The 27,644-nt window shown below is 46.4% G+C and overlaps 1 protein-coding gene across 1 annotated transcript; it reads right to left on the bottom strand.

The window, feature by feature from the left end:
* Positions 1–2,886: 2,886 nt before the first annotated feature.
* On the bottom strand, positions 2,887–24,767 carry CDC42EP3 (CDC42 effector protein 3). Its single transcript, XM_045827723.1, has 2 exons — positions 24,492–24,767; positions 2,887–4,916 (listed from the first exon to the last, which is right to left on the bottom strand). Exon 2 carries the CDS (start codon positions 4,673–4,675, stop codon positions 3,911–3,913), a length of 765 nt encoding a protein of 254 aa, XP_045683679.1. The 5' UTR covers positions 4,676–4,916; positions 24,492–24,767; the 3' UTR covers positions 2,887–3,910.
* Between the last annotated feature and the right edge of the window lie 2,877 nt (positions 24,768–27,644).

Here is a 27,644-nt window from a genome sequence, read left to right as displayed (position 1 = left end):
CACTTTCCCCTCAGTGATCTTCTGGCAATGAATCACACACTCACCTCACTGATGACCTAATCCAATAGCTATTTTATGGTGCAGGTAATGCCCACCGCACCTACTCAGCCTTGCTAATTTTGATGCAAGGCAGAAAACTCCATCTGCGCAGTAAGTCTCTGGGATATTAACTCTCTTCTGTGTAGTGGTTTTGATTTGGGCAGATGTTTTTTTATCTATCACCCATGTCAATATTCTTTCCATGAAAGAAATCTGGCTGACCTTCAAAGGATGAAGATTACAGACCTCCCTGGGAAGCCAATATAAGTGAATTCATGATCAGATTTTTTTTTTAAGTAAAAATGGAAGATAATTAAATACAGTGTAGTTGTAAAACAGATTTCATTGTGTTCTACATCACTTCATAAAATAAATATAGTTTCCATTCTTCCATATGACTTCTTTTGTAGCATTTTTATCACAGAATGACTCCCTGAAAACTCAAGTAAGAAACGTCAGGCCTACTTCTTAAGTACTTGCTCTAAAAATGAGGTGAAAATTAAACATTCTGAGATGGAAGGCTGGTTGGATGAAATGCTGTGCCATCGGACTAAAGCATGGCATTCCAGGTATTGTCAGATGAAACAAACATGCAAAAAAAAAAAAATCTGCTGGGGAGACCATCCTCTACCTTGGACAACAAATGTATTGCTTAGCCAGACTGATCAGTTAGGGTGAATATAGTTTTGAGTACTGTGACATTCTTGAGTCCTGTACAACCAAACAGAAGTCTACCCATCTGAGTCAATGGGAGCTTATCATTAGGCATCTGAAAATTTCATCTTTTGCTGGATCTGACCCGAAAGTATAGGAAGACACACAGGGCAGCAGCCAGTAACCCTGTTTCTACAGCTTATTGACTTAGAACAAAATAACAGTCATTCATTTGTATTAGTCTGGTGGGCTAATTCTAAAGTCTGAGAATTTATTGGAACTATTAAATTTGGGACCAGGCTGGTAACATAATTTCCAAAGGAGGAACTCTTATTAGTGTAAAACGATCATGTTTATTCACTCTATTGTTTATTTCCCAGTAAAACTGATTCTCTCCAGGTTCCATATTAGGAGGATCAGAACCATCATCTAATATGTCATGTTATTTTGTCTCTTTCAAGTTAATTCACAGACTCATGGATTTCCGCCAGTCCATGATTTCAAATGTTTTGTGGAAAGACTTGAGGAGAAGATGGTACATTTCAGAAACATAAAAAAGGAATAGACTGTTTCTGGAGCCCTGGGTTCTTTCTGGCTCAATCACATCAGGTTTTGTTGTTGACAGTGACTTTGATTCACTGAAATGTGATAATCAGTGACATTATACCTGTGAAGTACTCTGATGTTTAATCTTTTTAAGCAGATAGTTTCAGGCAGAAATATTTTGTCCTTTGTCCTTTAAGTCTGCCCAGGGATAGCCACCCACAAGAACCCTGCCAGCTACAATGCAAAGTCTCTACTCTCACAGATTGCATGGGTCACAGGTGGCTTGCCATTCCGAGTTTGCAGATAAAGTGCATCTTGATAAATTGTTAAAAGTAGAGTGATCACAGGCTGAGAGCACCAATTCAGCTCTCAGCAGGTGCCAGTCAAAAGTGCCTTTTTGCAGGAGAAAGCCACCACCAGCCAGCTCTGCACCTGCTCCCCAGAAGAGGGGCCAGGTATTAGAAGGGATGCCACAGAACAGACTCAACAAAATCACGCGTAAGCTGGATGTGGCTTTGTGTCCTCTGTAATAGGGGCATGTTTGTTGCCATCTCAACTCTACCTAACCTTATGGTGCAGACTTTTTGTGTGAAAGGGCTCAGGGGAGCCCTACTTAATGGCTAAGAACCTGCGAGGATGCATTATCACCCGAATTCTATTGAGCAAACCCAACCCTGGCAGAACTGTTCTCCACATGTCACAGAGGGAGCAGAGAAAAGGCAGATATTTCTCATCATTTCACCCAAGAGTTCAATCTTTTCCTTGAGGTCATGCTGCAAATGAAAAGTTAAATGAGAGAATGAATATAATTAAGATGGGGGACATGTTGAAAGAGTCTGGCAAAAAATGAGATACACCAGAGTCTTCTTATTCACCAGATTTAGAAGTGGCTGGGAAGTCTGTTTGTAAGCTGTGAGGGGGGTGTGCTCGACAGAAAAAGAGCACTGGGAAATTGTGGGATAGAAATACCACCAGGAAATGAAGGCAGGCACTCAGTGCTCTGAAGGAACTGGTTTCCTCTTCTATGTAGTCGTCCTGACTTCCGTTCACTCGCGGTTCAAAGGTTACTGCAAATGAACAATTACAACTTCAAACCTGCTGAGGGAATCATTGAGGTATTTGGGAGAGGAAGTCATTTCAGGGCTATGTTTTAAGGATAAATGAAAGTTATTGTGTGCAAGTTTTTGTCTTCGAGGGGAGAGGGGTGGTTAACAAGGTGATGGGAATGTGTGTGTGCATTTCCTCTTCCTGTTTCCTTAACTGACACTCTCAGGGAATCTCTGGCTGCTTGGGGGGCAGGCGCTCTCTGTTGCCCTCCTTTAGCCTCTTAATCATGTCTACATAGCGCCTGCCCATGGAGGAAGCACCTGTCCCGCAGGGATGGGATTGGCCCTGTGAGAGTTTTCCATAGAGTGTGTTAAAGGGAGGAGAGTCACAGAAATGAGCTTTGAAACGCTGGTTGGCATCAGTGTTGACTTCAAAAAAGAAAATTCTAATCTCACATGTTTGTTTTTGAGAGTGGATGGAAATCACCTCTTACCTTATTTGAAAGACTCACGTACATGGTAGAGAAGCAATTTTTTTCTAGCTCTGGACTACATAAAGGAAAATATTATTATTTTGTTTTTATTACTATAACCATGCAAGTTCGTTTTAACATTTACTCTTTATTGTGTTGTATGAAGTACCTATGAAATGCAAGTATGTACTGCACGAAAATACCCATATTTCCAAAGAACATTACGTGGTGTGGCCCACAGTCTCTGCAGAAGCGTCATGAGTAACCTGCGCCTTTACACTTGACGATCCATTGGTGGCTGCTATGAAAAGTTTAACAGGTGAAGAAAAAAGAAAATAAAGCTAAAGTATGAATACACTTTTCCAAACATACACACGTGCAGCTTACAATGGAACCATATGGAATCAAGTCAAATGACGACATTTGCTGTAGTATCTATAAAATGTAGACTCTGCAATAAAAAGCCAAAGGCACATAAAAATATATTTTAACTTTAAAAATAACTTAGTTACAGTAACACTTTGCTTGTGTCTTACCAACATGTCGCCGACAGTCAAAAAATTCCACAAAGTCAACATATTATATAGAGATATATAAGAGCTACAAGAAAAATCCCCCAAGCCCATAAAGTTGTTCAAGTGTGAAAGCAGAGAAAAGTTTTAACACTGAAGAATCTGCTATGGTGAGCCCAAACGACATAATATAGAAAAGAGTCTAGAAAAAAGGCGTAGGTGTTAAATTAATTTTGACTTCCTCTTGCTCAGAAAATGCCAGAGTATTGTCAAGTTCCTCGCTGCGACTTGGCAGCCCCTCGTAGCCAGTGCCCATCCCAGCCGGCCAGGTTCCTCCGTGTCTACAAACAAAAGACGTGAGCTGAGCATCAGCCAGGCCTGCTGAAAACGAGTTCTGACCGACTCACTTCCTCTTTTTGCCAGGTCCTTTTTTTCCTTTAACTGTTTTTGCAAATAGGGTATAGAAGGTAAAAAAATACTTTGTAGGAACATTACTTTAGAAAACCCATCACATAACTGCAAATAGCCGCAGCGAAGCTCTTCTCTTCGACCATGGTTCATTGTTGTTGAGTGTTTTATTTGTTTGTTTGTTTGTTTGTTTGAGACCTTTTATTCCTCAGAGATTGCTGGAGGTGTCCTGTTACTTATTTTTATCCATGACATTCAGCACCTCATCCAAGAATGAGGGCCCGAGATCCAGCTGCAGGGAGAGGAGGGAGCCCGTGAGATCAGAGAGGGACTCCTCTGATTTAGTCTTTTCCTTGACGAGCTCGCACGGGGTGGGGTGGTCGAACATGTCCTCAGCTGGCCAGTCGGGGTACTGTTCGGAGAGGCTGGACGAGTGGCTGTCCCTGCCCTGGCTGGACTGCGACGCGGACCCGCTGGAGCCCCAGGAGACGTCTCCCCGGTGGACGGTCCCGTTCTCCAGCATTCTGCTTTTCTCAGGAGCCTTTTCCTCCATGACAGGCTCACAACTAAGCCTGGGCAGCTTGGCCGGCCCGAAGGACTCCTGTTTGGAATTAAATGTCACGGGCGACAATAAGGGCAACATGAGTGCTTGGGACCCCCCGATGGTTGGGAGGGAGATGGCGTTTTTGAGCACAGGGGAGGGCGTCTCTGTGAACACAGAGTCGGAGGTGCTGTTGGCCCGGAAGAACTCGTTATGCCCCGGGAACTGGCCCAGCTGAGCTTTCTCCTGGTTTCCAGGTAAAAGCTCGTAGTTTCCTTGGAGAAAGGAAATATCTCCAAAGACGTCGTGCTGGCCCTCTTTGCCGATGTGAATGGTGTGGCGAAAGTCTCCGAGGGGAGGACTGATCATATCAGGAGACAGAATGTCCCTCAGTTTAAATTTCTTTCCTTTCTTGTTATTGGCAGCTTTCAGGTAAATTGGGGTCTTGGCTGGCATTTTGGAATTTGAGAATGTCACTTCTGCAAGAGGGGAACGGGGCCACTTCCTTCACAGAGGCTCTGCGTTCCCGATGCTCCTTTCCGAGAGGGGCTGTCACATCATTTTCCTCAAGTAGCCTCACAAGTGGCCGTGGAGGCAGGTGAAGGATGACGGGGAGAGCCCTCCTGAAGTTACCGCCAAGTGGGGCTTTCAGAGGAGCCGGTGACTGCAGCCAGCCCCTGCCACGACCTGGAGAAACCTGGAAAAGGAACCAAGGCAGGTTAGAATCGCCTGACCCTTCAAGGCTCCCCTGGGCAGGGCCGGTTCCCACCTAAAGCCAAGCTTTGTGGCATCATTTCCCTCCATGAAGCAGGATAAAAACGTAAATCGTAACGAGAGCCTGCGAAGCTTAGTCTTACTTCAGGGAAAAAAGAGAAAAAAGAAAAGGAGAAAGAGATTGAAGAGCACCGAACCTATGTCATCAGTGCTTTTTAAACATGGCCATGGGCAGTATTTTCTAGGCATGCCTAAGATTTTAGTCCTTTCCCTTTACTAAAAGAGCTCTGACAGCACATGACCAGAGTGATCTCGGCTCCTTACACACAACTAAATTTGTCTTAAAATATATTTTCTCTTTTGTTTTGGCATTCACACTAGCAAGACCAATATCATGTTGTTGAGTTTTGTAGATAAATAAAGTTAGTGCAATAAAATGATTAGTCCTATAAGGAAAGGGCCTAGAAATACTTACTAAGTGCCAGTGACTATATTATATGCTAGTATCCAACAAAATCTTAATGAAATGCAGTCTTACAGATGAGAAAATTCTAAGATTCAAAATAAAAAGATAACAATAAAAAAAACCCCACTCTTTCTCAGTAACAGTCAGCCGATAAAGGAAGGAGCAGGAGCTGAGAACGTGCTGTGGCAGAAAGAACTGTGTGGTCCAGGGTGTCAGGGTTTGGAGACCTTCTGAGATGGAAGAAAAAGAACAAGGTGCTTCTTGTCAAAGAAAACAGTGTGATCATACAGAACAGGCTGGGTCTTCACTTGGAAATCCTCTTGAAACATTGACTGATGAGTTTGTATCCTCCCCCTGTGGCAGGGAGAACTCCCGGGGAACCCGTGATCTGCCCCCTGCCCCCCCGGGGTGTTAAAGCCTCTGTGGGCGGAACCGGTGATTTGCTTCTAGCCAACAGCACGTGGCAAAGGGGATGGGACGCCACACCTCCACCAGGTTCCATGATAAAAGATCCTATCTCAGTGAACTGGGGAGGGAGGTAGGGGGGACTCCCTTTATTGGTTTGAACTGTGCTGAGAGATGGCCTGTGGGGATGAATTCTGCCGATCACCTAAGGGAACCCGGGGCTGGATCTCTCCCCAACAGTTCACAGCCTGAGGAGACCAGCGAGCTAAGGCCCTGCTCACACTCCCGACCTGCAGAAACTGGGAGGCATTAAATGGGCAGTGCTGTAAGCCACGGCACTGATGGCAGTCTGACAACTAACCCAGCCTCCCTGCCCAGGCTGCATGACGAGATTAGAGGTGATGAGCTACAACAAGGTTTGGGGGCTCTCGTTTTACAGATGAGAAATCTCCATCCTTGAAAAGAACTCTCCGACTCTCTGGACACATCAGCTGACAAGGAACAGCTACACTCTGTCCCGCTGCAGGAATTCCTGCAATGGCTCTGCCGTGACCCATCCCTGGCCGCAAAGCAAGTAAATAAAGAAATGCTCCTCAGGGTGGGTTAGACAGTGGCTTGGAGAGCCACACTTGCTTTGTAGCAGCTGGAGGCTGGCTTATGTCAGCCCATTACTCTTTCCTTTCAGCATGAGTTTTAAATTCATTTCCCTGTAGCAGGTGGCGAGAACCGTGCCCCAGCACCCATGGGCAAGGTGACAAATGGCTCAGCTGGGGAAGCCACTTACACCCAGGCCTGAGAGAGCACAGACTGCTGAACTGGAGAGACACGTCCCCACAGGCTGCCGGCACAGGGAGGAGGCCAAGGCCAGCAGGAGAGGCTCTGCACCCACAGTGGGCTGACTCAAAACTGCCCAACAGCCCTTCAGCCACCATCTCTCCATTTCTCTCTACTCCCAACTAAGACACTGGCTTGGCCTCCCTGAAGTGCTGTGTTGTGGCCACATGGACAGGCCTGGGGGTCTACTTGCCCAATTCAGGTTAGAGATGCATGGAGACTGTTATTCAAAGAGGAGACACTTGATACTGAGAGAGAAGACGGGGAACTCAGTCCTAGGAAGACATTCTCTCTCATAGTTGTAACTCTCATGTGGGTCTCCCAGCAATAAAAGTTTAAACACTGGGTCTTCCTGCTTCCACCTCTGAAGTTCCTTCCCCTGTAAGTGCACCACAGCCTAGGGTCCCTGCCACCTGGGGGTGGGTGGCATTGCCTTCTGCCAGCCGGGCCCAGCGCCACAGCTGCCTGTAGGAGCAGCTGGGGAGCCTCCTGTGGAAGTTGGGAGCAGCCCTGAGAGACAGCTGCCCACTGGAGTGTCCTCCCACATACAGCCGAGAGGCTAGCTTCCATGGAAAGATATAGTGTGTCCACCCCCACTCAAGGGCATGCAAGGGCTGGCTGCCTGTGGTCAGCTGGTGCTGGCCAGGGTTATGCAAGGCCAGAAACTGAGGCAGGCCCTGTCCCATTATGTAGACAAATGAAAGGCTGTAACGTCGCAGCAGCCAGGATGCAGTTCTCTGCCTCTCTGAGGATCACTCACATTCACCGGTTACTTGAATGGCAGGGGACTAGGGACACAGGGGAGGGAAGGAAAGAAGGGGGAGAGAAAATGCCCGCTGGAGTGAGAATGTTCCAGGAGGAACACCCAGTCCGCTGTCCCTGCCTGGCCACGGGCACTGGCTTGCTCAGCCTGGTAGAAGCTGGGATTTAGGTCAGTGGCATGAAACCAAAGGTGGCAAGGATGTGACAAAATATAGAGGAAAAAAGTAGGGAAAAGGTTAGTAAGCATAGGCTCAATAAGCTGCTGGCAATGAGATTCTGGAGAGTGAGAGAGGAAAGAACAAATCTTAAAAAGCATTTTCTTTTCTTTCTACAAATATTTACATAGTGTTTACTGCATAATAGGGACATAGGCTTCTAGATTTTGGAAACAGTAATTTGTATTGAACCTTCTGCTCTGTGCCAGTGCTGAGTTCCCAAAACACATTGGATGCTTTTTAAAGAGGGAACCGGGGCAAAAATGTCAGCTCTGCAAGTTTAGAAGAGTGGATGTTTTTGATGTGACACAGGGGAAATAGCTGAGACCTGCGACCCTAACCCCTCGATCTTATCTGTTATCTTTCTCCTCCAGCTCAGGGCCAATCGGGCTTGATCCCGGGAGAGACAATCCAATGATATCTTACGCTGACTGCTTCCGCCCCTCCATCCTAAATACTCTGGGCTCCCTCGCTTATCAGGCAGCGGACCTGCATGCCTGCTTCCTTCCAAGCTGACTGCTCTCTCGGTATCTTCCCTGCCAAGGAGCCGTTTCTTCACGGGTAACAAAGTGGGAGGGCCTGGAGGGGGTATGTGTGTGTCCCCTGGGAGTCACCGACATCGAGTACCACAGTAAATGTTTATGTAGTGGGCACTGCCCCAACCTTTGACATGTACTAACTCACAAGAACTCACGAGGCCGCCACTGTTCACACCCCCATTTTACAGCTGATGCGCTGAGGTGCAGACATTGAGTCACTGTGCCAAGGCCATGTGGCAACCAGACGCTAAGCCAAATGGCCAGGCTCTAGAATGTGAAGTCTTGACACTTAATGAGCACACTCCCTGGGAATTCAGCCGGCTCACAAAGTATGAAGGGGATGCACTTCAAAGCTGTTTAAGACACAAGTGTGTGGTAAGACACTGGGTGATGAGGGTGTGGAGCAGGCCTTGCACCCAGTGATGGCATACGCTCAAACAGGTCTAACCTCCGTGGAAGGCTGTTGAGCAATACCTACCAAAACTGCAAGGCTCATGCCTTGGGCCCTGGAATTCCACCTGTGGGCATTTATGGAGATTTATTCAACATACGTATTTGGGAAATCATATATGTACAAAGTTATCAGTCCAGCACAGTTTATAACAGCCCAGAGCTGGAAAGAACCTGTCTACTGATATATATAAACTAAGGTGAATCCATACAAAAGAATATTACACAGGTCTAAAAACTGATGAAACAGATCCTTCTATGCTGACATAGAAAGACCTTCAAGGATATATATCTTAAAGGGAGAAAAGGTAGGTGCACAAGTGTGTTCACACATTTGTGAAGCACCTTTGGAAGCACACGAGTAACGTGATGGCCCCCAGGGCAGGAAGTGGACAGAGGGGGTGAGGGTGAGAGAGAAACTTGTCACTGTGTAGCCACTTATGTTTTTGGATTTTCCAGTGGATTAGTTACTTTCCAGTGAATTACTTACTTAAAAAAAAAAAGATAAAGGAATGGGTTGCTTAAGGCTCAGATTGCACTTTCTTGCAGAGCCAATGTTATACACTGGCCCAGAAAAGCCTATTGAACCCAGAAGTTACTAACAGAAGGACACTGGAGGAATGGCCACCACAGGGTGTCCACGTGGGGGAAAGCGCAGGCAGCCAGAGGCCCTGGGGCTTGGGCACACAGCTCATTGTTTGGAAGGTGGCCAGTGACACAAATAGGCAACATTTTATGGTGGAATGGTCCTAAATACTGCAACACAAAATCCTGTCCCTCCTTGATATTTTTGGAAAAGGAGACTTGGGCTCCAGGTGGCTGGTGGGTGACCACTGTGGAAGTAGATGGCGTAAGGGATGAATCAGAGTGGGACAGCCTGAGTCAGGAGGACATTCCAAGCCTTGGCTCTTTGCCCCTAAGGAAGGACATTTTTGTCATGGTGGTGGAGGGAGAAAAGGGAGAACTAAATTCGAAGGGGTTACAGGACAGAAGTGAATAGTTAGAGCAAAAGCTCATGAGCAAGCCCTCGTGGGTATTTCATAGGCCAAATAGAGAATCTCTAGCCTTTGTGTTTCACGTGGACTTGACCCCATCAGTAGCCATCAGGTACTGAGCCATCCTAGGGTGTGGCCCGCCCACACTCCGGACTCTCCTGTTCTCCAGCATTCTTTCATTGCCATAATTCCTCTACTCCTACTACCTTCCTCAAATTGAAATTAAAAAAAAAAAATAAAGGAAAGAAGGGGGGAGGGAGTGAGCAAGAAAGGGAAGGAGGGAGGGGAAAAGGAAAAGGCTGGGAAAGAAAGAAGAAATGGAAAGAATCTTCCATTGTGTAGCCTTTCCTCAACAGCCCCCTCCTTGACCTTGAAATCTGAACTCTCCACAATCGTTAATCCCTTTCTCAGAGTTCTTGGTTAACTGTTTGTTCCTCTTTCTCCCCCTTAGATGACACTCAAGATAATATTCATCTGGGAAATTAGATGCCTCGGAAAACAAAGGTCCCAGTTCCTGGCACTGGAGAGAACAGACTCCCCAACAAAAGGGTTCGATTCCCCAGTCAAAGGCTTGTCGCCTTCTTTCAAGGTCAGAGATTGTCCAGCAGATGTGCAGGCATGGAAGTCCAGCTGCAAGTGCAGACTCCCGCTTACAGGAATTTGTGAGAAATCCAAGGTTTCCAAGACACAAAGGGACTGGAGAGGAAGTTAAAGCCAGTTTTGATAAGAAAGACACAGGGCCCACGGTCATTCCTGCCCTAGGCTGGCCAATTCCAGTTTCTTACTGGTGACTGATTTAAGCCTTAGTTACAGCATTCATTAGAGAAACCACCTCAGCAGTAATAATTCAATGAAGGAAAAAACAGAAGTGGCCCTTCGTTTCATTTCTTTGTCATGTTTTTGGTAAACAGGGTGTCACTGAAAAGATGAAAGCAGGGCAGTGGCCAGGAGGCGGGGAAAACAAGGGGATATTGACAAAGTGACACACCAAAAACATCAGTTCCTCAATTACTTAAGAGCTGACTGTATTGGCAAATCACGGGGATCTTAAAAAAAAAAAGCAAAGAGATTGAGGTTTTCTTAAATATTCCATTTATTTTAAGAAAGGAATGTTTGGTTTGTCTACTATTTGTTTTTAGATCATTCTTAGTAGGGCGAGAGGATGAAAAATGTTTTGCATCCTGCAAAATAGGTTGCAATGTTAATTTAAAACACACGAGTTAAAAACAGGGCAGGTGGAGGGAGGGGGTATAATCATCCTGAGGGACCTATAGGCCTTTGCCTTTCTTCTGCTTGCGGGAAGTGAGCCTGCACCGGACTTCCCCTTTCTTGTTTAGTGGTCACATCCTTCAAGGACATCCTAGCTTCTGATCCCTCTTCATGGTGTCGGCGCTGTGCACTGTGCCCTCCTTCCCAGCACCAGGACACAGCATCACTGCACCACCTGGGCCCCAAGCGAAAATTCGAAGTTATTCTCCCAACAGTCCCTGGGAAGGACGACAAGGCGGCCAAGAACCTTCCACCACCTACCCACCCCCAAGCATCTTTGGAGTATTTCTCTCTGCTGCAAACGAGAAGATAATTCCACTGTGATAAGCCCCGGAAAACTGCATGTGACCCCAGGCACCTCACTTTGGAAGGAACAAAGACTACCTGCATGATGTGTTCTGAGGGGTCTCAGCAGAAGCAAAAGAACTTGGTTGTGACACATGAGAAACAGATGAAGGAATATAGCAGCTTCAAGAAAACCGAGATATGGAGGGGACAGAAAGCTTCTGGGATCTGAAAGATTCACTTCACTATAATAGAAAAGGCCTTAGCATTACAGAGCAGAAGCCACAGGGAAGCAGACTTTGGCTTCTCCAGAAGAAAGCCCAGGTTTCTGGAACAATGGAATGGTTTGCCATGGGGAGGGGACATGAATGGGGACAAGGGTCTCACAGGAGGCAGCAGCCTTGACTCTCTGAGTCCACCCGATGGTTGACCATGGGTGATATTTACATACCTGTTCATTCTGCTATGTAAGTACCAGATAAAGGAACACTATCACTGCTTATTTCCTTGTGGCACATTCACCTATAAAAATGCCCTTGTGGCACATTCACCCTCTTCTAGGGAAAGTCTGAGCATTTGGAGATAGAGCTGGTTTTCCCTAATACAAAGATAACCAGCTAACCTTCAGTATCAGAAACAGTAAAATATCACCACAATAAGGGAGCTCATGTCAACCCTTGGCAAACCTCTGTGGCAGGGCTTCTCCGAGTCATCCAAAGAACTTCAAAATTCAAGAAACAAAAATCATAGCATTAGAAACTCAACACTGAACTTCCATGAAAATCTAAGACAGAAATAAATGTAACTAGAGAACATCCATCCAGTGAACAGCATCCTGAAGATGCTTTCCATATTTTCAGTCTGTTTTACTCCACCCATGAGAAGATAAGAAGATGCCTTTTCTATTTTTAGATTCTCATCCTGTCATCTCAACTGAAGACAGAACTATATGCCCTAAGACAGCAAAACTCCCTTCGCTCAGGTCCCAGCTGCCTAACTGCCATGCAAATGAACTTGCAGCCTGACCGGAGAGACTATATTTTATAGACCCATTCTGAAAGTCTATGATATATCTCACCTTCAATTATGTATACATAGGCTTCTCATGTATGATTCAGCTACAGCTTGCATTTGTTTTTCTTTCACAGCCCTGATTATATAGAAACCCACAAATACCATATGGGAGACTCGCTGCTAATCTGCAAACATTCTTTGCATTTATAGGATCTGACTGTACTATTTGAAGGACTTTTTAGAAGCAAAATGGGAAGACAGAACGTCCACCTCACAAAACACCAAGTCTGGACTTTCACAGAGAGGCCCTTACGTCCTTCCTCCCATTGAAGTGAGTTATTGGGGAAGGACTCAGAGTGGATGCTGATCCCTGGCAGGGGGACAGGTTCTCTCAGAAGGCCTGGCTCATTCATCAGGGCAAGCTTGGCGTGGACTCTGTCAGAAGGAGCGAGGCAGGCACTCTAGTTGGGCGGCTATGAATCAAATAAGGCCATGACTGTGAACTGCCCCCACACTTTCATAACCAATAGACCTCACTTTCTTTGTGAAGCTCCAAGGACTGTATCAACTGAGGAAGGGAACCTGAAGTTTTCAGCAATTTTCAGCCAGGATATTCCTTCTAAACTCTGCTCAAAAGACAGTAACTCATAAAGTTGCTCGTTGCTCACAAAAAAAATACAATACAATAAAATAAAATATAAGTCAGCAATTATTCCCTGGAAACTCCAGCTCCAGCAACATGGAATGATCTGAAATAACAGGTTTGACAGGTGTCCAGAAACTCAGGCTATGGTCACGTGGCCCAGGCCACCACAGAACGTGAAGTTCCTCATCCTTTCCTTTATAGCATATCCTCAAAGCTAGGCTTCCCTGGTGGGGAGAAGAGACAGATTTCCACACTATGCTCCCATCTTGCCAGGATCATCCAGGTTTGTTTGATGGGCGGAAACCTGGCTTCTCCACCTCACACCAGCCACAGGGAATGTTTGGAAACTGGTGGTGGCCGTTCCACTCTCAGTCCACCTCCGAGGCAGGCTCCCCCCTGGGCCATCTGTACATAAATATTTCTCCACCGAATGAGTGAATGTTCCCTCAGATCAGGCTGAGAGGTCTTCTGTGAACATGAACGGGGTCTTATCTGTCTTTTTGCCTCACACACCCGTGGCGCACGGTGAACATAAGATGTGTTTGAATCCCTAACCCCTGCTCGACCTTCTGCCATGACAGATGAGCTGGTTTGCCCCCAGATACCAACTCCAAGTCCAAGTCCACTGGGCCTCCGCTAGAAAGTGGCAAATTTGAAATGCCTGATTCTCTAAGGAATTTACAGTTGTGAATAGTAATGGCTAACACCTCACTGCTTGCCGTGGGCCAGGCAGTGAGTATCAGAACACACCTCTTAGGAAGCGGTCTTAGATTACCGTATTTTTCAGACTCTAAGACGTGTGTTTTCTCCCCCAAATTTGGCAGGAATAATGGTTGTTAATGCTGCTGTTGAGTTCTGTTTACATATACATTGGTGAAATGTTACGTTATTTATGTTATTAAATTTTTTTGCTTCAAACAATTTTTTCCCTATTTTCCTCTAAAACCTAGGTGCGTCTTATGGTCCGAAACCATGGTGAGTCTTAGGTCAGTCAGCCCAAAGGTGGAGAAGCTGGGATTTCAGCCACGGCTGGACTCCGGTCTGTGCTCGTAGCTGCTGCTGACTGGGTGACGTGAGGGCTGCCATGGAAGTTGGCTGAGAATGGAATGGCCATTCCAGACCACCTGGCTAGAAGGCCGACAGCACCAAGAGGAAATAATACGCCACGGTCTCAACAGTAATGAGAGGCAGAGGTGAAACAATGACCTTGACAGGAACCGAGAATGAGGAAAATGGTCCCAGACACCAGCTCCTCCAACTCTAACTCGGGAAAGCTCTTCAATATTTCCGCTCTTGTCAAAAAGAATCTCAAAAGGAATTTCACTTTACAGAAAAGAAAAGCCAAGAGATTAAAATTTTGAAGTAATGAAAGCCCCCTGAGTCTCAAAGAGAAAAACAAACATCCTGTTCTTAGAAAAGGGCCTCAGTGCCGTTCATTCTTTCCCCAGAGGAAGCACGTGCGTGGGGCTGCGTGAAACCACAGGGCTCTCCCGGGGACAATGGCTCCCTTTCCTCCCTGTGGACACTTCCCTTCCCTCCTGCCTTTCTAAAACTCAGAACCCCGTGTTCCTTACATGGACTTTCCTCCTGCCTTCTTACCACTGACCCCTAATCAAAACATCCGCCAAGACGGCTCCAGTCACGTCCTTCCCGAGGGACTCTCTGACTCACCTTGTGAAACGCAGGCCCTGTGCTGCCTGGCTTGCCGGTTTCCTGAGGGTTCCCGTAGAGCTGGTATTTTTCTGTTTCTCCCTGTCCTCTGTTTTTGTCCTAGTATGTCTGGTTTCTCCAGGTGTGTGGTGAGCTCAGTAAGACTAAGTAGGCAAAGGTGCCATACGTAAGACCCGTTGATAAAAATTACCCACAGCCTCTGCTTGGGCCGTGAACACAAGAGCCCCTCAAAGGTTATTGATTAGGCCCTTTTGTTTGTCCTCTGCCCATCCCTTAGAACAAGGGTCTGCGCATTACTGTAGGTGGGCCCTAGCACATGCCTCCTGTCCTCTCCTCCTCTTGGTACATGGCAGAGGCCGCCCAAAGCCAAATGCAGTTGTCATCACCAACTCCGGGTTCTGCCTTGTTTTTTAAGCCAAGCCCCGTCGTGGTGTCTCCTTCTCCATCCCACTGCCTCGGTCTCACTGGGTTGCTCTCCAGCACAAAGGCATTTGCTTCCCCACCAGCCTCCCAGCCTCCCACTTCATCTCCTTCCCACTTCATCCTCCACTCGGTATCAGAACAGGCCATCTAGCACTTTCCTCCCTTTACAGCCAGGAGAGAAGACAGCTGGTGAGGTTCACTGTAGCCATTTGGATCCGTCTATCTCTGGCCAGTTTTTCCAAGGCATCTCAAATGTGTTTACAATTCAAACCTCCCAACTCTCACACCACACTGCAATCACTACTTGTCTGCCCCACTGTACTGCCTCCTTCAGGGGACACTTAATTCACAGTTGGCACTGAATAAATGTTTGTTGAATGAATGAACAAGCAAGCAAGTTTGAACGAGATTGCCTTGAATTTCTTCCTCTTCAGCCGTACCCTGCCCTCCTGGAAATGCCAGGTGGAGTCTTTCTATGACTCCTACATGAAACTAACTAGTCATTTAACAAGGTGTTGAAGCTTCTTGTGGCAAAGGCTTTCTCTAATTTTTCCATCTGCAAGACACTTTAATCTTTCTCTATCCATGTGAGAGTAAGATTTTAATAGCCTATCAATGCAAACCACAGTAATCCTACAGGCTCTTACAGATCTTTGTATTAAGGCAAAGAATATTTGTTGATTTGAAATAAAAATTACCTCCACCCATGACTGCAATGTGCAAATACAGTCTTCGAAAGACAGGCAAGAAAAATTTCACAATACATTCCCCTGAATGCAGACTCACTAGTCATATATAAGTCACTCTTAGGGAATGAGATCCTGGAGAAACAAGCTTGCTCTCTTGACCTCTCCTTTCAAAAGGAAGTGAGTTAAGAGGGAACTTGGATTACTTGGCACAAGATGTACAAGGGAAACTCAAGAAACTCTAGTGAACATTCTATGGAAAGGGTTGTTTTCAACATCAGTGTCTGACTAGCACAGGTTAGGTTCTTGAAGAAAAACACCTATCCCGTGAATGACTGACTGCCTGGGCAAACAACACTGGCTGGGCCTCAGGAAGGCAAGGACTGGGCCAGAACTTAGGCCAGCCCTGTAGGATCCTTGTAGAACTCCAGACACATAGGGGTGTCCGTTATCTCCCGTGTAAATGGAGATAATTATTACCGCAAACCTGCCTATTTCACAGGTCGTTTTAAGAGCTGAGAGTGAAAATCTTCATACCATTCAAGTGCTATGCAAACACAAAGCATTATCTTTACCGCAAATGAAGAACCAGAACATCTACTGAAATACTATACTTACATGCACACACTATACTGAAATACTGTATTTCAGTAGATGTTCTGAAGAAGGGGAACCATTCTAATCAACAAAATAGCCACTTCTGTTTTTTCCTTAAGTGTTGTCAATCAATACAATGCTTATAGATGGGGCTAAAATGGTTTTGTGTCTGCCCAGTGAACAATCTCCACAATTGGAAGGGATTCCTACCCTTCAGCTTGATCAGAGGGAAATTCCTTCTGTTGACAAAACTCAAGGCTGACTTCTATACTGTACAAGCTTCCTTTAGGAAGCAATTCTTCCAGCCTTGAGACCAAATGGGACTTCTCTGAGTTAGGAAAATTACAACTAACCATTATTGGTCAGATAAAGAAAAGTTTAAGGGCATATGATTGAAGTTCATGGGGGAGGGAAGATATGAGTTCAGCGTTAATCAGGTTGAAGGAAGAGAGGCCCATCACAGGAAGCTTTCCCACTGAGTCTGAGATTGGTGTAGAAATTCCATAGTGAAGGGAAGGAGGGAAAGAAAGCAAGCATCCTGCCCTACGAGAGGAGTTAGGGTGATAAATGTCCTCTATTCCATGTCCCTAATTTAAGGTAGCATGGCCTGGTATGTTACATGTGTCTACATGTACACACAGATTAGACACCGTTATAGACTTGTGCTTAAGATTTATTTTTAACTTAATATTACAAAGTATTTTAGGACAGTGGTTATTCACACTGTGTTTCCTGGAACCTTAAGGGGTCAAGGAAGGCACCTCTGGGACACTGGTGAAGGGCAAGAAGACTTAGAGAAGTAATGCCAACCTCCCTACCCATTCCCTCCCTCCTGTTTAACCTAAGGAATTCTGCTAGTACCTGTTAATATATCGGGATTAAAATTTTCTTTGTTTTCCTTGGCATAAATAAATAAATAAATAAATAAATAAATGTGAACTAGACCAAGAAGGAAAAACCATTCATTCATTCTCATTCTCTCTCTCAGACTCTTAGGGTCTCAGTTTTGTCATGTCCGCCTGACAGAGGGGCTGAAATAAGGACCTGTCTGTCCATCACGAAATGTCAGGGTTCTACATTTGCAGAGACATCAGCTTCTGGGGAATTTTACCAAAAAAAAAATATGATACTTTTTAATAAAGCTAAGACTATTCTTAGAATCAAAATACCTTTTTGCCATCCTTTTTCATCATCTCTGAGGACCCTTCCTGGTACTAAATTAAGGGTCAAGGGCCCTGCCAGGGACTCTCTGGGAGCCCGTTTCCTCATCCGTAGTGACTGTAATGGTGAGTGTCTTCTTCGGGGGAGACAACGCACATCAAGTCCTATTGGGCACTGAGCTTACCATCCAGAGAAAGGTCAATTATCAGTAATTCCTCTAAGAAACTAGAGCTGCATAAGGAACAAGACAGGCTGAAAGTTCAAAGCGGGTACTACTTCTAACTTTATTTCTTTTAGACATTGGGATCTGAACACCTAAACTGATTACTTTAAATATAGTGTGAAAATCCCCCAACTGTTCTGGTTCCAAGTATTGGAACGAAGCCACCGCCACCCCTGAGATATTTGGCTGTGGAACTCCACCCGGGTGGCAGGCGAGGCAATGCCTGGCCCCTCCAGTGAGCGCACAGCTTCAGGGCTTCTTCATGAGGAAGGTGGACAAAATCCAACCAAAATCCTTTCATTCAGTGAGAGGCAGGCTTTGGAGGCAGCCTTCCCTGAGCCTTTATCCGGCCCCTAGCCAGTCACTCATATTCCATATATCTACTGAGGGCCTACTGAGCACTAGATACTATTCTAGGAATCGAGGCTACACCTGTGATGCACTTACAGAGCTTATATCCAGTAAAGAAAAATTAGTGGCTCCTACAGGCATGGCTGGGGATTCCAGGCAAGCACGAGAAAGCACTAGGCCCTTATTCTCTTCAGCACCTGGGCTGCCCAGTCTGTGCTCTAAGTGCACACGTGGCACCGTGCCGCCACAGTCACAGGTGGGTACAAGAAAGCTGCTGTGGAGGTTGCAACTGCCCGGCAAACACTTCAAGGAAGTTCCGGTGGTGGTTTGATTTTCAGAGAACCTGAGATGATCACTATCATGAGTGTCAAACCACTGGAGGTGCCTCCCCTTGAATAGGAATGTTTTGTAGCCTGGCAAGGAAGAGCTTTACTACGATAGGACTAAAAAAGCTGGGTAAGGATAACAGTTTCTGGCTGGACAACGTTAAGAGAAGCCATTGCCATAGGCAGAATCAAGTAATACGGCTAGGACTCAATCGTACGCTTTTTCATGAAGTCCTACTATAAAAAAGATGGATGCCAAGATTACCTAGGTTTAGTCCCTACTCTCAGGGAGCCAGTGGTCTAACTAGGCAGCCACAGCATCAATAAACAATCATTTAAATGCAGTAAGTGTTACAGGAGAAGGTACAAGACACTATAGACATGCCTTTGGTACAAGGAAACAGTAATGGAATTAAAGCAATATAGAGCCAGGAGAAACTCCATCACCTTTCTCTGCATCCCTAACCCTCCTCCCCAGACTTCTTCACCAAGGAGGGGCCAGAGCCAGCCCAGAGAAGGGCAGGGATTTGCCTGGTGACCTAGCTGGCAGGGTAAGCGTTTAGAGCCTCATCTCCAGCTGTGTTAAAAATCACTGTTATATGTCTGAACTGACCCCTGGCAGAAGAAGTTTTTTAAAAATAAATAAATAAAAAGGAAAAGAAAGCAAATATATTCCAAAATGGCAAAGCCACATTTCACCAAAAATGCCTTTGCTTGTTTGAAAATGTGTGTAGCCTAAGTGATTATAATGGATTTGAACAGAACAGGTCTTTTTCAACTAAACACACAGCGATCTATCTTGGGCATGATGTGTCTACAAATAGGACCTTCAAGTTGTCACCAGAACATGATGGATTCCCAACTGTGTAAGCTGTCTAAACAGGGGCCTGACTTTGAAGTTCCCTGCCTTCCATGCGGGCTCAGGCTGCTCTGCCAGAGATCTGCGCTGGTCTGTTTTTTCAGCCCTGGGTTTTACATTATTAGTAGTAAGGCTGCTGGGTGAAGAGGTGCCACTGATCCTGACTCGCCGGATTCTAGAGCCAAAGATTATCTGAAATCACCTGGGGCCAAATACCTCATCCTGGAGATTCGACAGCGGCCCTGAGAGGTCAGTTGCAACTTGGGTAAGAGCTCAGGCCAGTCCCTGTGTGACTGTCTCTATTTAACTCTGCATTAATTTTATGGAATAGCAAGACGATGGGGTATTTGCCGGCATCTTCTAGTGTGTCCTTATGGCTTCGTTCCTGCACACCTGGCGGTTCTCTAAAATTCCTTGGGAGGCTCCTGCTCTGTGGGCAGATTGCAGTGTGTGGCTTCTGCCTGTGGCCCAGGGTTCCCAGAGTGTGTCCTGTCAGACCAGTCCTGCCAGGGGCTCCGTGGGGAAAAGGACTTGAGAGAGGCTGGACACTATCTTCCTGGGAAGATTCACTGCACACAGTCACATGCTAAATGCTCTGAAAAGTCCTGCCAATAGGGACCTTAATCAAACTGGTTTCCCAAAGAATCCTTTTCTGACGTTTCCAGGCACACACACAGATAGGTGGTGCTGTATTAGCCAATGGCAGGTGTGTTATCTGACAAAGAACCAGGGGCTAGAAGGCTAGTGATGACTTTCTCAAACACACAAGGAAAACCCAAGTCACCAAAAAGCTGGGTGTTTTTCAGTTTGCAATTTCATGATTCTGCTATTAATTCAAGACTTGGGCAAGCATGAAGGATCAAGCAAACATTAGCTTGGAACTTATCAGCATTCAAATTCTTCAGTTGGCTGGGTTGCTCAGAAATAGTGAACTTCTAGTAATACCAACATTATGCTTCGTATTATAAAATTGTATGGTTTCATTTTAAAAACTGCTTTTCCACCAGAGGTACTGTCCATCATCAAGAGATGGGTACAGCTTGGCAGTGAAGAAGTATATCGAGGCCAAGGAGGCTTTTTTTTTTTCTCTTTTTAAAGAAAAGAAACACATGTGATTACTGCGACAGAACTATTTGGCTACTTACTTATTCTCATTTGTGGGATGCCATTTCATTTTGTAGCCTTTAAAGGGTGAAGGCAGAAGGAAGGGAGGTGTCTGAATGGAGGGTAGACGGTTCTAAGGCTATTGCCCTTGGCTTTGAGGCACTGGGTTACTTTAAGCCACCCTTCTGAGAACCCCAGCTTCAGTCTGAACACAGTCACCTGAGCAGCCTCCCACAGCCAATCACAAACCCACAATATCAAAGGCAGGGGAGGCCAGGCAGGTCCCCCACAAGTTACCCAGAGCATCCCTCTAGGTTTCAAAGGCCTCCTCACTATCTCTCCTGCCAGAAGCTTATCTGGCGGGGCCTGGGGTATAGCAATGAGGCCTGACTCCTGCCAAGGGCAGATCTTCCTGCCCAGTTTCAGCAGGTCTCCTGCTTCTTGCTTTCATTCTCTTGCTTTAGCTCATTTTGAAGCAACATCATTATGACATATACATAAAATGCCACCTGAGAGTCAGGGACTGAAGAGCCATGCACTGTGGATGTGGTCAGTAGGCTCAAGGAGGTAGCCATCCAAACTGCTCACTGCACCCTGCCACCCCTGACTTTCTAGAACTCTGAAGCAAGGATACAGTCTGTACTAAGCCCCACCCCATCCTTGGCCCCTGAAATGCCCTGTTCTTGGCTGGGCCAGCACTTTCGTGTGTGTTCCAGAGTCCTACATTTTCACCTAGAGAAACACCTTGGTACAAATTTAACTGCTTGTGTTAATTCCAGCAGTTTGATGCTGGACCCTGTGCAGGAGACTGCTGCCACACCCGATGGGACTGAACCACCTTCAACAATAAAACCATTCTAAGGGCATTCCCCAATGCTGGAAATTACTGTCATCTTCCTTTGGGCCTGGTATTGTGAGATACAGAGTACTAAGAAATGAGTTCTTTGCCAGAGGCCAAAACCTCCAGCAAGAGTCAGATGTCATAAGCTTCCCCGACCTTCCTGTGGGGTGTGGCATTTTGCACAAGCTCAAAGAAACCTGATTCTGCTTCTTCCTTAGCTGTGTGACCTTGGCCAAGTTACTCAGCCTTCCTGAGCGTGTGTTGTTGGCTGGAAAATAAGAACAATACTATCTATCTCAAAGAGTACATATGAATATTGATAATGAGCCAGTATTAAGCACCTAGGAAAACAACAAAAGCATTGACATTTTATTGTGCCTGCTCTGGACCAGGTACTTGTTCTGAGTGCCTTGTATTTTTAACTCATTCTGTCCTCAGAGTAATATTAGTGTCCCCATTTTATAATTGCTAAACTGAGTTACACAGGTTAAGTAACTCGCCCCAAGTCACACACGTATGAAGTGTCAGTGCTAGGATGGGAGTCCAGGCAGCCTGTCTTAGAGACATTTCTTAACCTTGGGATGTTTTCCCATCTCCTTACCCCAAAGAGGTGCTGACTTTCATGCAGGACTAGCCACTCATATTTGTGCCTATTGGGTTGCTAAACTGCACACAGGGTGGGACAAAAGTAGGTTTACAGTTTGAGTATGTGGAACAGTTTATTCTTGTGTTATTATTTATTAATTGTACTTTTTTCCATTTGAACAACTGTAAACCTACCTTTGCCCCCATCCTGCATATGTGTTTAGGTATGTTCCTTACTGTGTACTTGGGGGGCAAGTTATATGACAGGTTCTGTCCTCAGTTTCCACACCTGTAAAAGGCAGATATTAGCAGTTCTTCCCACACAGGATTGTTAGAAATAAATGAGTTAGTCAGGATAAAAGGATAAGAAGAGTGCTTGGTGCTTAGGACAAGGTCCACGTGGGAAGGACCAGTAGCGCCCGAAGTCATGAACAGCGTGATGTATTAGAAATCTTGGGTGTCAGAGCTCAGTAAAGGAGATTTTGTGGCTGGCCGAACCCCCTAGTTTCAAATGATGCTACTTGTTCTCTGGCAAACATACAGCATTTAAAAATAGATTTAAGTTCTGATTCAACCAATGAATAAACAGGTCTACAGGTATCCTGTTAGAAAGAAATTAGGCAAGGCCTAAATGAAATCAGACTGAAAGCAAGAATTTGAATCATTAAAATAATCAGAACAGTGCGGACATCTGCAGGAGGTTTTCTGGGTTATGAGCAGTAGTCCACCTACTGGACAAATGTTACCACTACTGGCCGAGGAGCTTTAAAAACTGTTTGTCCTGCTAAAAATCTTTGGGCAACGTGGATCAAAACCACGTTATTCCCGATGCTGCTGAATACCACGGATTTTAGAAGTGAAACAGGGAAGCTTCTGTGAACATGCGGGACATAAAACCACATTAAAGGGAGAGCTGTCTCGCAGAGAGCACACGTGAGCTCATGTGAGCACTCTGCAATAAATGTTATGGCTTTGTACGTACTCGACGTGCATGGCATTTACATTTACAATAAAAGGCAACAACATAAATGTGCAGTACTCATTATTCTAGCTGTCTTCACAAAACAGAATTTCACTGCTCGGATTTTGAGAGAAGGGGGAGTTCATCTCATGGCACGTCTGTAGCTGCTCCCACAGCCGTGGCACCAGGTTCTAATCACGGAATTCGTAATCCGAACCTCTTGCCGATGACACTACTGGAAAGCGGAAACTGCCATGGACTCAGAACTTCTCCCAGAGTTCCCATTGGTGGGCCCAGAGGCTGGTACTGAGTGCTTCATTCAATGAGTGAGGCCTATGGGGAAACCTACATTCTTTGGGAAGCTTAATGAAGAACTTTTAACCCCTTCTTGCCTACACAGTCTTTACAATGACTTCACGCGTGACAGTGCCAAACATTTCACAAGTGCCAACTTACATCTGAGTGTTTAAATCCACTCTGGAAAGAATCTGTCACACACATACCTGTATAGCTTACTGTTAATGCCAATAAGAGCTGATACAAACTACAGGTGGTATCAATGAACTGTCCAGAAAAGAAAATGTGCTTTCTAGTAGCTAGATGAAAGATCTTTTCCAAATTAGAACATTACAGGAGTCTTTTAAATTGGTGCCTAGGGGCATCCTCAGGAAGGTAAGTCTACAAAACTGGTTTTGCCATTCAAATGACATCTGCTGCTCACCTAATTTTTGTTTTTGTTTTTAAAGTCAGTAAACTGGGGGCTGAGAGGAGGAGAAATCTTTGTCTACTTAACACATTCATCAGTTCCCTCCCCCTACCCAGCACCGCCCTCCCCAGAACCCTCTACACCCTCAGCAGACATCAGCAGCGACTCCCCAAACACACCAGGGCTGAACGATTCCGATTGCCATATCCTCCTGACATTCCTATTCCCGCCCTCATTTTAATTCACTCACTTTTTTTTTTTTAAACAAAATGTAATTATTTGACTGTCAGCCTGGGCTGCACTCTGGGGCTTTTACTCCTTTCAACACAGCTGCGCTCCCGGCTTTGATGCTGCTGTCCACGCAGCTTGTCCCAGCCATAGCCTGGCTCTCGGTAATGTAACATTCAAGTGCATATTTATTTTTAAACTGACCTCTCCTAGACTGTACAGTATAAAGGAGGTCCTGCCAAAAAAATATGCTACTTTCTATTTATAAGATGAAACACATGCCTCCCCAAAGTCGAGAGGGGGATGGAGTATAATAATTCAAAAACGAAGAACTGAGTGGCCAGATCCATTCTTCCTTACATGTCTGATACTTGTCTGTGTCAAGGCACTTAGTTTCAAGAAGAAAAAGAAATCTTGAAAACGCTTCAGCTATTCGGAAACCACCGACAAAAAGATAAAAAACTAACCAACTGCCAGATCTGTAGGCTGGAGCTCCGGCCACAAGTCTTCCTCCCCTAACCGTAAAAGTGAGGAAAGGGCACTCCACCGCAGATCTGCACGGCGCACCCGTGTGCGGCCCTGGTGCGAGTCCACGATGGGAGGGGAGCGGCAGCCAGCCATGTGCGGCTTGTTCTCAGATGGAAAAACGCAATACGCTCCCCGAATGGCTGTCAATAGCTCGAAGGATGCAGTAAACGTGCAGCCCCACCCTGAAAAGTGGTGGGTCCCAATAGTGGATGTCTGCACCCTGGTCGTGGCGCCCGGACCCCTGTCGGAGTACTTTATGTCCCCTTTTGTCCTTTGGACACCAGCTGGAAGGTGATGCCCTAGTATCCTCACTCCCAGCGCGTTTCCAAGCCCAGCACCCCGCGCACGCCGGAAGCGGCCAGGGACGCCGATCCGACGGTCTCACAGACAAACAATGAGGAAGGATCCGTGGGCAAGCAGCAACTCACCAGCAGCCCCCAAGGATCGCAGCCGCTGCCCCAGGACCCGGCGCCCGGCAGCAACGCCTACGAGGGCGCACGCAGTCCTAGTCTGTTACCCGCTGGTGGGCTGGCGCGGCGCCTCCTCACAGCTTTAGCTTCTCCCACACAGCGTGAAGGCGCCCGATGTCGCTGGTTTCCAGGATCGCCCGCCTGTCGGACCCCGTCACGGCACTGCCGGCTGCAGACGCCGCAGGGAGCGAAGGTGCGAGCAAGACTGTGCGCGCGTCGGCCGGACTCCGGCACTGAACCTGCGAAGGGCGGGGCGGGGCGGGGCTGCTGCTCCAGGGGCGGACCGGGGCGGGGCGGGGCGGAGAGCGCGGGAGGCCGAGCGAACCCACCCGAAATCAGTACCTGCGCCGCGCCTCTGGGCGGGCGGACTGGCGAGGATCCCCGAAGTCTGGGCCTGCGGGCTCACGGAGGACAATGGGCTCCCATTGTTACCTCCCCAGCGCCACCTCTAGGGAATGTGGCTTCCCTCCGAGAAGCTGCGTTCAGCTCCCTCCTCACAAAGAGAGGTCTCCGAATGCTCAGTTCAAAAAGGGATCCCGGGGAGCGGTAACCAAGGACAAAGGGACTCCGCTGGCAACCCAGACACCTGCACTAATCGTGCGCCCACCTCTCCTTGTCCCAACAAGTCGACCTAGCCCACAGAGGTTCCGGCGTGGCGGGCGGGCAGAGGAGAAATAGCGCCACCTGACCGTGCTGCCCTTGCTTGGCTGCGGGTCCCCGGACTACTGGGATCCCGGGCTAGGGGAGGAGGGTCGTGTTCGGTCAGTTTCCACCTCGCTCCCCTTTGGAGCTGTCGCCAAAACCCGGAGAGTGGATTTGGCAGACTGGAGACATCCAAGCTACAGGCTGAGCCAGTGGGCACGCGAACAGCCGACGCAGCAGGTTTTCCCAGTCCACGAGGAGGTGTTTTTTCTCCCGCGGGTCCCTAAAAGAGACTTGCCTAAAGCTGGGGCAAGCGGGTAGCGGCTTCACCGACGCGCGACAAGGCGCAAGTGGCACAGCTGCTGGCCGGGAGCGTGAAATTTCTCCCTTCGGGACACCTGCGCCTGCCGGTCATTCCGGCGACCGCCGCTGCACGCCCTGCCCCTCCGCCCGGAGGCCGACCGAGCACCCGGTTAATTAATTTTCTTAATCCGTCTCCGTCTCTTCCTCCTCGAGTCGTCGCCCTGGGGAATGAATGAGTAGGCGACAGGAAAGGGCGGTGTTTTCCGGCTGTGAGGTTCCAGCTCTCACCGTAGGCCTGGGGAGGAGACTGGAACCCGGGAGAGTCCGGCGCTGCGGGCCTGGCCCCAGGCCAACTACTTTAAGGTTGGATGGAAATCCCGGCACAAAGCAGAGACCCTTCGGGAGACCTTGACTTTCCAGTGCGTTATTAGCTGCGGGTCAGCACCGCAACGCCCTTGGGTCTTTCTGAAACCTTAGAGGATGCTCGTTAAACCGTGTTGTAACACACCGCTGACGTTAAGGTGAAGTGAGAAGGAAACGGACACAACTGCTCTGGAAAGTAAAATACTTGGGTGGAGCATTAAAAGCCTCAAAGAAAATAATAGTTGTCGGGTCAAATGGCCAGGAGGTTGGAAGTCAAATACAAGACTCAGCTGAAGTGATGTTAGAAATCTGACAAGCAAAACAGTCCATGGAGATAAGAGACCGGGCATTGTTTCCTCTCTGCAAATGGCAATTGCTCCAAAGTTTCCTTTGGCAGATACCTGGATTTTACTCCAGATTCCTGAGAGTTTTACTTCGGGTTCATATTTCAAAATATATGTTCCCTTTGGCACATATATATATATATATATATATATGAATTTATTGGAAAATATTAAATGGTACTGGCCCACTTGAAGTGTTTCTATAAATATGCATAGCTTTCATTGCATATGGTATTTTCATAAGTACAAATAGTATGTATATATTAAATACCATATGAAAAAAATTTTTGCACACACAAAAACATTCTTTACACATGTCTTGTTTGTAGAATTGTTTTCATTGTCTCTATTGTTAACTGCTGTTAACATGACTAAGTACATAACTTCTTTTATAGCTTCTGCAAACAGAGTGGAAGGTTCTTTGAGGTAGCAGTCGTATTCCAAAACCCTATTTTCACTTTCTGCACCATTCCTCACTTTCTAGAGACTGTCGCTCTCTGTCCTTCCTTCATGAAGCTTCACATCTGGGCTCTAAGCAATTCATCTAGAACCTGCCTCTTCAAGGGCCCAGTAATGTTGATTTGATTTATCCTGGCTTCTTTGATGCCCTCTACACTACATATTTGTGCTGAACATCTTTCTTAGTACTGACCATCTCCAGTGAGGAAGACTGCCCTAATGTAATGAATTATTCTTTCCAATGAGAGCCTTTCCTGTACTATGATGGTTTCCGAGTTTAATGGATTTTGGTTTTCATAAGGAAGAGAGAGAAAAGCTTTGCTTTAGGAAGATTTCGGGGTTCTGAGGTTCTACTATGAATTAGAGAAAGGTTTGGCCTTGAAAAATTGATGGTAACCTTAGAAGCCTAAGTGAGACTAAGATAGTGAATATAGAGAAAATATTTTAATCAGGTTCAATTAATGCACTAACATCTGTAGAGCAAGCATCTGTCAGGCCCAGAGGTGGGCTATTTATTTTTTCTGTTAGTTCTGACTGTGGAGAAGAGCCAAGAAGTGTCAGCATTAAGTACACTTGGTGTCCAGAAACCTGCAATCTACTTAAGGGGCAGCGAGAACATGCCAGTGCATGCAAGTGCTGACTAGAAATATTCTAGCCTCTTGTCACCAAATGTGGTCCTGGGACAAGTAACAGCAAGGCTCACGCCAGAGCTACTGAAGTGGAACCTTCATCTTAGAGAAATGTAGATGGTTTGTGTGCACATTTGAGGTTTGAGAAGCCCTAGTCAAGAGCAGTGGTTTCAATATTTTTAAGTCACAGACTCATTTTAAAATCTTGTGGGACTTGTGGACACTCTTATCAGGAAAACACATACAGAAAATTACAGAGATTCTTTCGCATTCAGTTTTAGAGTTTTTCTGAACACCAGTCTACTGATGGTGAGCAAGTCCTCTGTCAAAGCCTCTGGTCACAGAGCCACTTAGTGTCTGCCAGAGGATTT

This window comes from Phyllostomus hastatus, unplaced genomic scaffold (genome assembly GCF_019186645.2).
Source record: "Phyllostomus hastatus isolate PE091 unplaced genomic scaffold, TTU_PhHast_1.1 phas_scaffold_78, whole genome shotgun sequence".
In the NCBI taxonomy this organism is placed as follows: Eukaryota; Metazoa; Chordata; class Mammalia; order Chiroptera; family Phyllostomidae; genus Phyllostomus; species Phyllostomus hastatus.
The sequence above is the reverse complement of the archived record's forward strand: the minus strand, read 5'-3'. Positions and strand labels throughout refer to the sequence as shown.